Source organism: Convolutriloba macropyga, chromosome 3 (genome assembly GCF_964194025.1).
Source record: "Convolutriloba macropyga chromosome 3, txConMacr16.3, whole genome shotgun sequence".
Lineage (NCBI taxonomy): Eukaryota > Metazoa > Xenacoelomorpha > Acoela > Convolutidae > Convolutriloba > Convolutriloba macropyga.
The window spans coordinates 62,071,372-62,087,086 of record NC_134470.1 but is presented as its reverse complement, the minus strand read 5'-3'; the positions used below and the strand labels follow the sequence as shown (position 1 = coordinate 62,087,086).

At 36.0% G+C, this 15,715-nt stretch overlaps 2 protein-coding genes across 2 annotated transcripts in view; one reads left to right on the top strand and one right to left on the bottom strand.

The window, feature by feature from the left end:
• Window positions 1-15,715, bottom strand: part of LOC142336336 (uncharacterized) — a 71,562-nt gene that overhangs the window by 19,807 nt on the left and 36,040 nt on the right. The window contains exon 9 of the mRNA XM_075385093.1: window positions 3,612-3,911. Within this exon, the coding sequence (XP_075241208.1) occupies window positions 3,612-3,911 (300 nt within the window). The remainder of the gene's footprint in view (window positions 1-3,611; window positions 3,912-15,715) is intronic.
• The window catches only part of LOC142336337 (uncharacterized), a 115,645-nt gene continuing 115,229 nt past the window's right edge, over window positions 15,300-15,715 (top strand). The window contains exon 1 of the mRNA XM_075385095.1: window positions 15,300-15,311. The gene's annotated coding sequence lies outside the window, so the exon portion shown is untranslated. The remainder of the gene's footprint in view (window positions 15,312-15,715) is intronic.

Genomic DNA, 15,715 nt, shown 5'->3' with positions numbered 1-15,715 from the left:
TTAACAGTTTTATTGAATCGCATACTTAGAGACTAGTAAGGCGTATGAATCTAAGAGAACTGCTCAGTGACTTAATGCCCTCTGGGCTTTAACTGTTTACTCCGTTTTTAGGGATGAAAAGTCAAATGGTCAGCCAAAAAACATAACAGCATAAAGCTTCAATCACAATGCAAAGCGTTGAATTGAATAATGACCCAACAAATAATATTTTTACAGCAAAACAAACTAAGACGTCAACAAAGCGCCTGACCCTATTCGCGGAAAAAATGAACAAAATCTTGAAACAATTAGAAAAATTTTTTCAACGATTTAATGTTTCAAGAATCACCAAAAATACAATTATAGAAAATATTGACTCTACGCGTTCTTAGAATGAGGTAAGTCGGAAGTCAAACGTGTAAACATTGACTGATGTAAAACGAAAAATGTGATCAAAAGGTAAAGCGAATTAAAAAAACATAAGTCCTGAACTACCATTCCAACAATTTTCATAGACTAAACCGAAAACGAAACGTAGAATGGACTATGAATGGACTGGGAAAACCATTTAGAGAAAAAATCCGATCAAAAACTTCCAAAAAGTGTAAAAATCGAAGTCAAAATGCCGCATGTGGAAAAAAAACAACTAGCGAGAAAGCGAATTTTCGATCAAACGCCATTTTCTCACTAAACTTTAAAAGTAGAGCGAAAAAACCATTCGCTTCTTAGCACCAATTCCTGTTTTAGCGTGACCAAAATCATCACTCCAAATTGCCTTCAAAAATCATGAAAATGTGTGAAGAGATCATAAAAAAACATAGCACGAAGATTTCCGGCAACGACACAAACTCACGCCTTCCAAAACAACTGGCTTTTCAAATAGCTAAAATCTCCCTGCAGAACGCATCAAATCAGAGAAAACTACAGTCTGGTCACGGAACAAAAGAAAATTAGCCAACAAACCTAACATGAAAAAGTAGGAAAATTCAATTTATTTTCCATATAGTACAGGTACACATGCAAAACAACGTCGTTTTATACAATCAAGACAAATTATTCAACCACAAAACATCAGCCAAGCGTTAAAGAGATCACAAATCTTTCCGTTTTTGAAGAAAAGAAAAATGACCAACTGAGAAACAAATGAGAAAATGGTGCAGAATTTTTTTTGTCAAATTGCATAGAAAGAGACAACTTTTCTGCCAAAGAAACTTGCACACTTTACCGTAAATAGCGTCTACAGGCAATAGGCTTTAATTGATTTACCAATAAACTCGATAAAATATAGTGTGTCAAAAATCGCAAAAACACGAAAAATCAGCAAAAGTTGAAAAATCTTCAAATTAATCACAGGAAGACAAAGAAACAGAAAATAATTCAGAGGAAGAAAATTGTTTGAAATCAAACTAAGACCCCGAGATTATTCGTAGAAAGTAATTATTAGCCATATAAAGATTAAACGGCATTTCAAGCAAATTATCAGTGCCGCACTGTCAAATGATATCAATTGCAAATAAAATCGATCGAAGTCAATGAAAAAGGCCAAAATCATTATTTTCCACGAATTATAAAAGCTGATAAGAACTATAGATCTCAGGAAAATGATAGACTGATACATGCTTAAATGAGGACAGAAACAAGAACACGTGAAAAAAAAAGTCTCGTTTTTGAAGTTTAGAAGTTAAATATCAAATTGAAAAAAACGATGCAGAAAAACTATTACATTTCCTTATTTTGCATAAAATTATATAGCTATCCTCCTGTATAGATCAAAATGTAGAAGGAGTTCGAAGATTAGAAAAAACAAAATATTCTGCTAAAAAATTGTCAAATTTTTCTAAAATTGCTTTTATGAAAATTTTCTTTGCAGAGTTTCAAATACTGAAAGCGAAATAATTCAATTAATAGCAAAAGAAAATCCCTGACAGTTCACAAAAAGACTTTGTCTTATAATTAAATCCATATGAAAAAAAAAAAATAAAAAAAAGACAAAAAAAAACTGACAAAATTGGACAAGCATGTGTACAATTCTATTAAACAAAAATATGTCACGTTTTAAAGAGGCATTCAATGCATGAAACATGAAAGGCAGATTGCCATATGCACTGATTTTTGCAAACTTTGAAAAAAAATCCACTTTAAGATCCAAAAATGAAGAAACTAATTTAAAAAAGCCAAAAGTAAAAAAAAAATGAGAAATATGTGCTCATTTAAATAATTGAAACGCATTATTAGACTCTCAAAAACACTGTGGTATCAATTTCAGAGCTTCGCATATTAATGTAGCTTCGATTGACAATATTTTCTACAAAAAAAACTAAATTATACGCGAAAAAGCGGGTCCAATTGGACGAAAAAACAGCTAAAAATGGTTATCTATATGCTGCATTCTGTAAAAAACACTTTTCAAAGTCGAAAAGTCATTCACTGACCGAAGCGCATGATCAAAAAACTTCTCTCGCTCAGAAAAAATTAGTTCACGCGGCAATTTTACTCTCTTCCGCTTTTAGGTCAAAACGTCGTTTGAACGAATAGTACTTCCGGTAAAAGAAAATCTTAAGAAAACCAATACTCTTCGAGTCGTAAGACAGCGCCCCAATACAATTCAAATTCTTTGAATTGTAAAAAAGTAGAGCGCCTAAAATAATAGCCGTTGAAAGGCTGACGGCTGCTATTATAAATCGTCTAGAAAACCGGGAAAAGGTATGTCTTCTTTCCAGTGAGACAGGGAAATAGAGCGGGACAAAGCTAGCCATTTTACAAAACAGAGAGAAGAGCCAATCTAACCATAGCTCAATTTGTGCCGCAAAATGTAGCTTTCGTAGCTCTCGTAGCTTTTAAATATAAGATATTCTTTTCATGCACACAATATACAAGCAATTATAATTGTCAGTTAAACAATTTAACAAAAAGCAATCCAATTTCTATTTTATTTTTCTGTTAAGTTACCTCGCTTAGGCAAAGTGAACAGATTTTAATATAACGCGTTTTTCAGAAAATTTTCAAATAAGATGCGAATGACAAGTACACGAAGGCTTTCCTTTTCCACTTCAAACGAAATGACGGTCAACCGTCCTGTCACCATGTAATATTTGAACACCCGGATTGCCATATCCGGGCTAACCATGCACGCCAATCGACCCTATCATTATGTCCATTTGCAAGTCTTAAATTAACATTACCTCGTATTCGCAGTACTTCATTGCCATCTAGCAGACCTGTTATTTACATGATTCCTCATTACTGCGGTAGCGGAGCTATAAATTTTGACCAACTCACAAAATTCTCGCAGAAAATTGTAGTACTAAATTTTAAAGCCAAACTCTTCTTCCGGTATCTTGTCTGTTCTAGACATTGATAGCCCTTTTGGGAAATTCCTTAATGCTTGCCAATTTTTTGCTATATGGTTTATACTACAATGATTCAGAACTAGTAGATTCAGAACTAAGAAGAGACAGGAACCTTTTCGATCCTGGCAAAATCAGAAAAAAATCATAAAACGGAAGAATTACTCTCAATCAATTGGCGTGCGGCTCGAATCGTTTATAAGCGGAAACGATGCTAAACTGATATAACGACGTAATTAAGTATGGCTGGCAAATCACTGTTCATATTAAATTTTAAAATCTCACTTTGATGTTGCTGTTGCAATGGATGCTGTTGAATGACATGTCTGTAGCTACTCGTGGAAGTATTACGATTTCCACTCCCGTCCAGACCACTACCACTCGATGAGGTCACCTCATCAACCGATGATCCAGGACCTTCGCCTCCCAACACAATCATTTGGGCTACCGAACTGTTAGCAGTGCTAACTCCATTCGGCTTTCGCAACATAGTCTGCTGCTGCGAGTAGGAGCGCGAGTTAACCGCGGAGGTTGACATTGACTGGACAAGGTTCATTGGAACTGAATTGGTTGTTGAACACGAATCTAAATTGAGGAATACCACATACAAGACCAGTCGAAACAACGATAATTCTATAATAATTGTCTATTTTGTCGTAGCTTCATTCTGAATCTGAGCTCGTCAAAAAGTTGGCAGACTGTCAGAAAATAGCCGTAATAGCTTTGCAGTCTGCAGTATCAAAATAACAAACATAGCTGGCAGATTGTCAGAAAATAGCCCCAAAAGCTTCGTAGATCTGATAGCTCCTCTCAAATAACCTTTTCAATTAGAGTGGCTCACACTCACTTGACATAATGTCTTTGAATTAAAGAAAAGTTAGAGTCAGGAAGTCAAAGAAGGAACTATGAGGTCACGCACACTAAGAGTGGACAAGGACGTCACGCACACAATTAAGTTGAAATTGCATGAACAAAAAGCAGATTCGAAGTCGTTGTGACGCCATATGTCGTAACAAAAATCTTGACGAAATAAAAAAACATAGCCGGAAGAATTTCGGAAACAACTCGAAGTCGTTTCCACCGAAAGAACTGGTTTTTCAAATAGCTAAAGTCTCCATGCAGAATCTCAATGCAGAGAAAACAAGAATCTTAATTCGAACAACAAAAGAAAAATTCGGCAAAAAACATTAAAATTAGGAAAATTCAATTTATTTTTCATGAAGTACAAGTACACGTACAAAAGAAAAACGTTGTTTCATGCAACGAAAAATATCTGACCAGAAAACAGCAGCCAAATCTTAATGAGCTCGCAAGCATCTCTATTCTTGGCGAAAAGGGAAAAAAATGAGAAAACTGTGTTCAATTTCTCAATTTTTTCTCAAAATGCATAGAAAGAGACAACTTTGTAGCAAAAGAAAATTATATCCTTTGTAGTAAAAAAAGTCTACAGGCATAAGGCTTTGATTCCATTAACAATAAGTTCAATAAAATGATAAAATGGGCCAAAACTCGCAAAACTTGAAAATCATCAGCAAAATTTTCAAATGAATTACCAAAAAGACAAATTAGGATCCCAGTGCACAAAAAGACCCTTTCTACGGATTAAATCCACACAACAAAAAACTGGGAAAAATTGGTTACAAAAACTGCCGAAATTGGGCAAGCATGGGTACAATTCTGTAAACAATAAACTTGACGTTATAAGGATACATTCAATGCATGAAATATCAAAGTTGATTTGCCATATGCACTGACTTTTGAAAAAAAAATCATCTTTAAGATCCAAAATAAAGCATTAATTTAAAACAAGCCAAAAATAAATTAGAAAATTGGGAAACATGTGACCATTCAGAATTTAGAACGCACTATCAGACCCTTAGAAACACTGTGGTATCAATTTAGAGGTTCGCATATTAACACAGCTTCTCTCAAAAACTATTACTACAAAAAAACTGAATTATAAGCAAAAAATAGGGTCAATTGGATGAAAAAACGCCTAAAGTGGTAATCTACATAAGGCATTGTTAAAACACACATTTCAAAGTCGAAAAGTCACTAATCGAAGTACATGATCAACAAAACTTCTCTCGCTCAGAAAACTTAGTCCAAACGGCAATTTTACTCTCGCTTTTAGGTCAGAACTCCGTCTGAACGAATAGTACTTCCCGTAAAGAAAACCAATACTCCTCATCGAGTCGTAAAAACACCAAAAGAAGGCCAACAATAGCCCCAGCTATCGCTCTGCGGTTATTAATAAAAGAAATAAGACCTAAGGAATTTAGAAACGTTTTTTTTATGTCTTAAAGTTGCTGTGATTTGTACGCCGACATTTGAACTTAACTCCTCAATTTACTCAATTTAAAGCAAGCATAATTTTCCAGTGAGTAAAAGACTCTTTGAGAGTGAGAGTAGTCATGTTACAAAAATTTATTCACCCGCATGAGCAAAACAATAACTCCCATAGGAGTAAAATTGAAGTGAAGTGGTCATACGATCGTAAAAGATACCTTGAAACAAAAACATAGCCGGAAGAATGCAGAAGCAACCCGAACCGCCAGAAAGTCAGGATTAAAAATATCAAATTAGCAAAGACAGGACAAAACCCCAAATAAATTGACCAACAAACTTATTAAAAAGGAAGGATCGATTAAAAATTGAATTTGAGAACAAAAGAAAAACGTCCATAAGCCAGAAAAAAAAATTAAAAATTTGCTTAAAAACAATTCTATGCCTCATATTACTTAACTGCATAATTGTTAAAAGATATTAATAAATTTAAGTAAAAGACATCATTGAAACAAGCAAAAAATTTTGAAAACAAATTGCTCTAGACTAGACAAAACAAGACCTAGAGAAAGCGTAGTACCAACACAACACCAATTAGCGGAAAAATAGCAGGGCGGTTATTGAAAAGCAGCCATTAAGTCGAAAATCCAGTTTGAGAACTAAACGTCAGACAAAAAACTATCATATGAGAAGACATGAAAATTAAAATCGATTTCAAAAAGACAGCAGGACTAACATAATTGCTAAAAAATTAATCGGAGAGCAATTCAATGTTTAAAACCAATGGTTGAAAGTAACGTCGCGCTCTTGAACGGGTAGAAGGATGAGCAGAGGTGGAGATTGGGGGTTAGGGGTATTAATTTAAAACAAGCCAAAAATGAAATAAAAAATTGGGAAACATGTGACCATTCAGAATTTAGAACGCATTATCAGACCCTTAGAAACACTGTGGTATCAATTTCAGAGGTTCGCATATTAATACAGCTTCACTCAAAAACTATTTCTACAAAAAAACTGAAATATAAGCAAAAAATAGGGTCAATTGGATGAAAAAACGCCTAAAATGGTAATCTAAAAAAGGCGTTGTTAAAACACACATTTCAAAGTCGAAAAGTCATTAATCGAAGCACATGATCAACAAAACTTCTCTCGCTCAGAAAACTTAGTCCAAACGGCAATTTTACTCTTTCGCTTTTAGGTCAGAACTCCGTCTGAACGAATAATACTTCCCGTAAAGAAAACCAAGACTCCTCTTCGAGTCGTAAAAACACCAAAAGAAGGCCAACAATAGCCCCAGCTATCGCTCTGCGGTTATTAATAAAAAAAATAAGACCTAAGGAATTTAGAAACGTTTTTTATGTCATAAAGTTGCTGTGATTTGTACGCCGACATTTGACCTTAACTCCTCAATTTACTCAATTTAAAGCATAATTTTCCAGTGAGTAAAAGACTCTTTGAGAGTAGTCATGTTACAAAAATTTATTTACCCGCATGAGCAAAACAATAGCTCCCATAGGAGTAAAATTGAAGTGAAGTGGTCATACGATCGTAAAAGATACCTTGAAACAAAAACATAGCCGGAAGAATGCAGAAGCAACCCGAACCGCCAGAAAGTCAGGATTAAAAAAATCAAATTAGCAAAGACAGGACAAAACCCCAAATAAATTGACCAACAAACTTATTAAAAATGAAGGATCGATTAAAAATTGAATTTGAGAACAAAAGAAAAACGTCCATAAGCCAGAAAAAAAAATTAAAAATTTGCTTAAAAACAATTCTATGCCTCATATTACTTAACTGCATAATTGTTAAAAGATATTAATAAATTTAAGTAAAACAGACATCATTGAAACAAGCAAAAAATTTTTAATACAAATTGCTCTAGACTAGACAAAACAAAACCTAGACTAGAGAAAGCGTAGTACCAACACAACACCAATTAGCTGCAAAATAGCTGGGCGATTATTGAAAAGCAGCCATTAAGTCGAAAATCCAGTTTGAGGACTAAACGTCAGACAAAAAACTATCATATGAGAAGACATGAAAAATAAAATCGATTTCAAAAAGACAGCAGTACTAACATAATTGCTAAAAAATTAATCGGAGAGCAATTCAATGTTTAAAACCGCTGGCTGAAAGTAACGTCGCGCTCTTGAACGGGTAGAAGGATGAGCAGAGGTGGAGATTGGGGGTTAGGGGTATTAATTTAAAACAAGCCAAAAATGAAATAAAAAATTGGGAAACATGTGACCATTCAGAATTTAGAACGCATTATCAGACCCTTAGAAACACTGTGGTATCAATTTCAGAGGTTCGCATATTAATACAGCTTCTCTCAAAAACTATTTCTACAAAAAAACAGAATTATAAGCAAAAAATAGGGTCAATTGGATGAAAAAACGCCTAAAATGGTAATCTACATAAGGCGTTGTTAAAACACACATTTCAAAGTCGAAAAGTCATTAATCGAAGCACATGATCAACAAAACTTCTCTCGCTCAGAAAACTTAGTCCAAACGGCAATTTTGTTCACTTTCGCTTTTAGGTCAGAACTCCGTCTGAAGGAATAGTACTTCCCGTAAAGAAAACCAATACTCCTCTTCGAGTCGTAAAAACACCAAAAGAAGGCCAACAATAGCCCCAGCTATCGCTCTGCGGTTATTAATAAAAGAAATAAGACCTAAGGAATTTAGAAACGTTTTTTTATGTCATAAAGTTGCTGTGATTTGTACGCCGACATTTGACCTTAACTCCTCAATTTACTCAATTTAAAGCATAATTTTCCAGTGAGTAAAAGACTCTTTGAGAGTGAGAGTAGTAATGTTACAAAAATTTATTTACCTGCTTGAGCAAAACAATAGCTCCCATAGGAGTAAAATTGAACTGAAGTGGTCATACGATCGTAAAAGATACCTTGAAACAAAAACATAGCCGGAAGAAGGCAGAAGCAACCCGAACCGCCAGAAAGTCAGGATTAAAAACATCAAATTAGCAAAGACAGGACAAAACCCCAAATAAATTGACCAACAAATTTATTAAGAAGGAAGGATCGATTAAAAATTGAATTTGAGAACAAAAGAAAAACGTCCATAAGCCAGAAAAAAAATTAAAAAATTGCTTAAAAACAATTCTATGCCTCATATTACTTAACTGCATAATTGTTAAAAGATATTAATAAATTTAAGTAAAACAGACATCATTGAAACAAGCAAAAAATTTTGAAAACAAATTTTTCTAGACTAGACAAAACAACACCTAGACTAGAGAAAGCGTAGTACCAACACAACACCAATTAGCGGAAAAATAGCAGGGCGGTTATTGAAAAGCAGCCATTAAGTCGAAAATCCAGTTTGAGAACTAAACGTCAGACAAAAAACTATCATATGAGAAGACATGAAAATTAAAATCGATTTCAAAAAGACAGCAGGACTAACATAATTGCTAAAAAATTAATCGGAGAGCAATTCAATGTTTAAAACCAATGGTTGAAAGTAACGTCGCGCTCTTGAACGGGTAGAAGGATGAGCAGAGGTGGAGATTGGGAGTTAGGGGTATTAATTTAAAACAAGCCAAAAATGAATTAAAAAATTGGGAAACATGTGACCATTCAGAATTTAGAACGCATTATCAGACCTTTAGAAACACTGTGGTATCAATTTCAGAGGTTCGCATATTAATACAGCTTCACTCAAAAACTATTTCTACAAAAAAACTGAAATATAAGCAAAAAATAGGGTCAATTGGATGAAAAAACGCCTAAAATGGTAATCTACATACATAAGGCGTTGTTAAAACACACATTTCAAAGTCGAAAATTCACTAATCGAATCACATGATCAACAAAACTTTTCTCGCTCAGAAAACTTAGTCCAAACGGCAATTTTACTCTTTCGCTTTTAGGTCAGATCTCCGTCTGAACGAATAGTACTTCCCGTAAAGAAAACCAATACTCCTCTTCGAGTACACCAAAAGAATACACCAAAAGAAGGCCAACAATAGCCCCAGCTATCGCTCTGCGATTATTAATAAAAGAAATAAGACCTATGGAGTTTAGGAAAGTTTTCTATGTCTAAAGTTGCTGTGATTTGTACGCCGACATTTGACCTTAACTCCTCAATTTACTCAATTTAAAGCATAATTTTTCAGTGAGTAAAAGACTCTTTGAGAGTGAGAGTAGTATTGTTACAAAAATTTATTTACCTGCTTGAGCAAAACAATAGCTCCCATAGGAGTAAAATTGAACTGAAGTGGTCATACGATCGTAAAAGATACCTTGAAACAAAAACATAGCCGGAAGAATGCAGAAGCAACCCGAACCGCCAGAAAGTCAGGATTAAAAATATCAAATTAGCAAAGACAGGACAAAACCCCAAATAAATTGACCAACAAACTTATTAAAAAGGAAGGATCGATTAAAAATTGAATTTGAGAACAAAAGAAAAACGTCCATAGGCCAAAAAATATTAAAATTTGCTTAAAAACAATTCTATGCCTCATATTACTTAACTGCATAATTGTTAAAAAGATATTAATAAATTTAAGTAAAACAGACATCATTGAAACAAGCAAAAAATTTTAAAACAAATTGCTCTAGACTAGACAAAACAAAACCTAGACTAGAGAAAGTGTAGTACCAACACAACACCAATTAGCGGAAAAATAGCTGGGCGATTATTGAAAAGCAGCCATTAAGTCGAAAATCCAGTTTGAGGACTAAACGTCAGACAAAAAACTATCATATGAGAAGACATGAAAAATGAAATCGATTTCAAAAAGACAGCAGGACTAACATAATTGCTAAAAACTTAATCGGAGAGCAATTCAATGTTTAAAACCGCTGGCTGAAAGTAACGTCGCGCTCTTGAAAGGGTAGAAGGATGAGCAGAGGTGGAGATTGGGGGTTAGGGGCTGATGCAAGGAGGGGGTGCAGTGGGGGGGGGGGGGGGCTAGTAGTGAGGGGTGGTCAAACCACAAGAACCTCCCTCAACACCATAAATTTACGTCTCCAAAAACTATTTCGGTGAAATGCATACTTAGAGTACAGTAAGCCAAAAGGCTCAAAGGCAATTTAATGCCCTCCGATCATTTTAAAACCCATCAAACACTTCCTGGGAAAATAGAAGTTACTGATTAAAAAATATATAGCTGGAAAAATTCCGGAATCAATGCAAAAGTCTGACTGTCCTACAACATAAAACACCACGCAGGCAGGTGAAAGCCAAAAATGATTGAACTCCAACTCTTACAAGTAATTGAAGGAAAGAGAACCCATCGAGAAGATCGCGTGAAATTGAGAACCGAAAGTAAATATTGAGCCCTACTCTTTGTTGCCAAAAACACCTCTGCCTCACCGTTGCTATCTCAGATACTTGAAACCTTGAAACTACATGTCGTAAGATTTAGCATTGATAAAATCAAAGCAACATAAAACGCAAAATAAAACATACCGGCTAACATCGAAAAATTGCTCTCGAATGACAGGCGGGGCTATTTAATTCAGGGGCCGTAGCCTAGATGGAAACGTATTTATGGGTGGAAAAACGTCAGACAAAGGTCGAGTTCGCACCAGGACCTCCTGATACGCTTCCGTCACCTCGACAGAGGCATTAACCACTCGTCTATAAGGGCCTTGTCATCGTCTTTCTAACAATCGGTTTTGTTTGAACAACAAACTTTATTTCGCAGTGAGAGCAATAGAAATTACTCAAAAATGAAGAAAAGCGTGAAAAAGTAACTTGAGAAGTCAAGACTATACTAGAAAAAAAGCGCAAAAACTGATCAGCAAAAAAAATCTGCATAAGAACGCGAAGCCGGTAGAGTACCGAAAAATGATACAAAGTGTCGTGCATTATAATCTCGAACCTTGAGCGGTTAAGCAAAAAAAAAAATCTGCATGAGAAAGCGAAGAATACCAAATTATACAAAGTGTCGTGCAATATAATCACTAACTTTAACTTACGAAGTTAGAACATCAGAATAGACACGAGAAAAACAAACAGCAGCCCGATAAACATTAAAAAAGTGGGATCTATTCTGTTTCCCCCCCCCCCCGCCTGACTGAGCATAAATTTTTTATGACCTCCCGTCGCACGTGCTATTTTCTTACATAGTAACGTGCTATATAAAATATAATTTGTAACTGCCGGTCATAAAAAGCACTGGATGGGGGACAGAGTAGATAAAGTTTTTAAAAAACTGCAGACACAATTTTTTACTTCAGGGGTGTTGTTAGGTGGAGGGAGGTTAGATAGGTGTAAGGGGGGGGGGGTGGAAGGTGGAGGTGAGGGGGGTGTAGGAGGGGGTCTAGTTTAGACAAGTAGGGGGACTTATATAGGATCAAAAAAATCTCAAATGACCTCTTCGCCTTGAATAATATCAGCAGTTCCTAATTACTATACACTAGGAGGCCCGCAAAACCATTGAAAAGAAAATCATTTACACAAATAACAGGTTTAAAAGAAGTTAAGGTTTCTGTTTCGCGACCGACTCGGTCTCGAACCCATACCCCTCGCTTAACAGCCATAATTCTCACCACTTACGCTAACTATGCGTATTGCACCTGTCCTCTGCTCTTTCTGCAGCAAATTTCTGAGCAATGGCGTTTGTGACGTGCTTGTTTTTGCTATACCGCATGCTTAATGAGCGCAAAAAATGTGCATAATAGGAACTTAAATATGATTGCAAAACGCGTCTCAAAACGCATTTATTATGCGCTAAATTGCTTGATTAAGGACCCCTAAAACATGTTACAATAGGAACAATGTTAACTGCTCAAAACTTAGTTGCATAGCAATTTTATGGATAATGGTAATAGAACCGCAAATCAACAACTATAAAATAAAACTCAACCAGTGGTTATCCTATGGAGGAGAAAGCTGTTTGATTTTTCCAATTCAGTCTGTTCGAAGCTCTTGGTGTATTCTGTTTTGGCCTTGACTATTTGCTCAACTGATTTTCTTGATCATTAAATTTGAGAAGAGAAAAATAGAGAAGTAAACAAAGGGAAAGAGAGAGAGAAGAGGAAAGAGGAGATAGAGAGAAGAAAGATAGAGGACGAAACACACACACACACAGAGCGAGGGAAAGAGCGAGAGAGAGAAACACAGAGAGAGAGAGAGAGAGAGAGAGAGAGAGAGACAAAGAAAGAGAGAGAGAGAGAGAGAAAGAAAGAGTAAAAAAGATTGCTCTAACATTCGTTTAGGGGCAACAATACTAACGAGAAAATCCCAGTGGTTTTTACGAAAAACCATCGTTCAAAGATTTGAAATAAAAAAACATAGAGAAGACCAAGCGAATGGAAAGAAAAATTGTTACAAAGAGAAAACAATTGCATTTTTCTTCACCCAAACATACACACACACACACACGGGAACATAAACCAACTCGCGTCGCAAAATTAGCTGTCGAACGCTAGGCAGCATGGTGTTGATTAGAAATTTATATGTCCACAAAAGTGAAGGTACCCGACACGCGTTGGAACCTTCGACCCTCAGAATAGCAGTTCTCCATCTTACCAACCGCTATAACGACTACATACCACCGTTTCGCACAATCGTTTTTTACCGTATCAATAAACATATTTTAGATTGAGAGCATTTGAGATCACACAAAAGTAAAAAAAAGGCTTGAGAAACTTGGTTGAAAGCTAAGAGTGTTCTAGAATAGCGCAGAATCTGTAAAGCTAACATTATGCAGAAAAACACACGTTTACAAGAAGAACTTCAAACTTAGTTCGAGAGCATTTAAAAAAGACGTAGTACTCAGGACAGTAAATCCTCCCTCTGGGCGAGCATACCTTCAAGCCCTCTTAGCTGCACCTGACTAACAGCCTTTTGTCCCAGGTTCGGCTCTCGCCCATCTACATTGAGCCTTTTTGGTCGTTGACCTCTCTCGATTTGTTCGCTTAACCATGCTGCTCAATGCGGCTCATAAACATGCGCTTCTAGAGGCCCCTTAAACATGCAAATATTTTATCTCATTTTAGAGCTCACGCGTTTAATATATAAGATTAGCATTTTTCATCCCCCAAACACACACAGGAACATAAAACGACTCAGCGTCGCAAGAGGTGCTCTCGAACAACAGTCGGCATTGTGTTAATTAGAAATTTTCATGTCTACAAAAGGAGGGGTACCCGACACGGGTTCGAACCCTCGATCCTCAGCATAGTAGTCCTCCATCATAAAACAGTCCCCATGAAGTTGATTAGAATTTTTCATGACTCCAAAAGGGAGGGTACCCGACAGGGGTTCGAAACCTCGACACCCAGAACAACAGTCCATCTTAGCAACTGCACTATAACGACATACCACCGTTTCCCACAATCGCTTTTACCGTATCAATAAACAAATTTCAGATTGAGAGCATTTGAGATTCCACAAAAATGAAAAAGTAAGGCACGGAAAACTTAGCTGAAAGCTAAGAGTGTCCTAGAATAGCGCAGAATCTGTAAAGCTAAAATAAAAGTTTGCAGAAAAACACAACTTTACAATAAGAACTTTAAACATAGTTCGGTAGCATTTAAAAAACACGTAGTACCCCGGACAGGAAATCCTCCCTCTGGGCGAGCATACTTTCAAGCCCCCTTAGCCTCGTGGTAACTGCAGTTGACTAATAGTCTCGTCCCAGGTCCGGTTCTCACTCATCTACTTTGAGCCTTTTAGGTCATTGACCTCTCTCGATGTGTTCAATTAACCATGCTGCTCTTAAACATGCGCTTCGAGAGGCCCCTTAAACATGCAAAGATTTTTTCCTATTTTAGAGCTCACGCGTTTATTATATAGGATTAAAAAATAAGCCACTGTTTTAAAGTCCATTGTTCGAAAAAAGAAGTCAACAATCAGAAATAGGAAAATGTTCGAGTCGAAAGAAGTCAAAATTGAAGTCATTAACAGACTTGCTGTAGCTAAAATAAACCGACTAATGTCGGAAGAATTGCTCTCGAACGACAGGCGGGTCGAAAAACATTTGACCCCGACGGGATTCGAACCATTGAGCTCCCTATCCATAACCAGATTCACTGCCCACTCGGCTATTAGGACCTTATTTTTTCTATGCTGCAACCGATTTTATATTAGCAACAAGCTTTAAGTCGGAGTGAGAGCAATAGAAGTCACTCAAAATTGAAGAACGAAAGCGTGAAAAAGTCACTATGTTCTAGAACAAAAGCGCAAAAACGGTCAAGCAAAAAATTTGCATAATGAAAAGAGCAACACGTTTACAATAATTGCTATGAACTTCGTTCACGAGCAATTCAAAACCTATAGAATGCCAATACTCCTCTTCGAGTCGTAAAAAGACACACGTGTACAATAATTGCTTCTCATTCAAGAGCATCAAAAACAATTACATGTTCAGAAAATCTACAACAATGACCAATATTGACCAACTGGAAAGCTTACCGGGCTAGAGAATTTCCGGATTTCCAGATAGGCCAAGACGAAACACAGGTCCCAAGAACTCAATATGCCATCAATCAACCACGTTAGGAAAGTGATCTTCACAGCGTCAAAAACTTTAAAGACAGTTCCCTCTCGATTGAAACCAAATCAAAGAAGTTATTTAAAAACAAACCCGGCTCCCGACAAAATTTTCCAAAACAAATACTTAACATTCATTTGATATAAAAATTAGCCAAATAGACAAACACGGCTAAAAACAGTTAACTCTGCAATTTCCTGTCGAAAAAAACTTATTAAAAGTCAAAAAGTCATTCACTCAACAGAGCACATGAACAAAAAATTCTCCCGCTCAGCAAAAATTAGTTCACACGTCAGTTAATAACACAATGGGTAAGAATCATAACATGAAGAGAAAGCGTTCTAGCAAATTAAAACTGTCAGATGCGTACACTGATTTAGCTAAAAAAAACTATCTGCTTATTGTCACTCAAACTCAGTTGCAATGTTCCAAGTGTTACTGTAGCTACCCTATTGTCATTTAATTGTGGTCTGTTTAATTGACCTCCGCACTTCAATTAGAACAGAAAAATTCATTTTGAGAGTTAAGCTTTAAAGTTTGGAACGTAAAAAAAAGATAGAAGCAAAATTGAGAAAAACCACGGTGTATTTAATATAGAACAGCTAAGCTACCGCTTTCGGAGT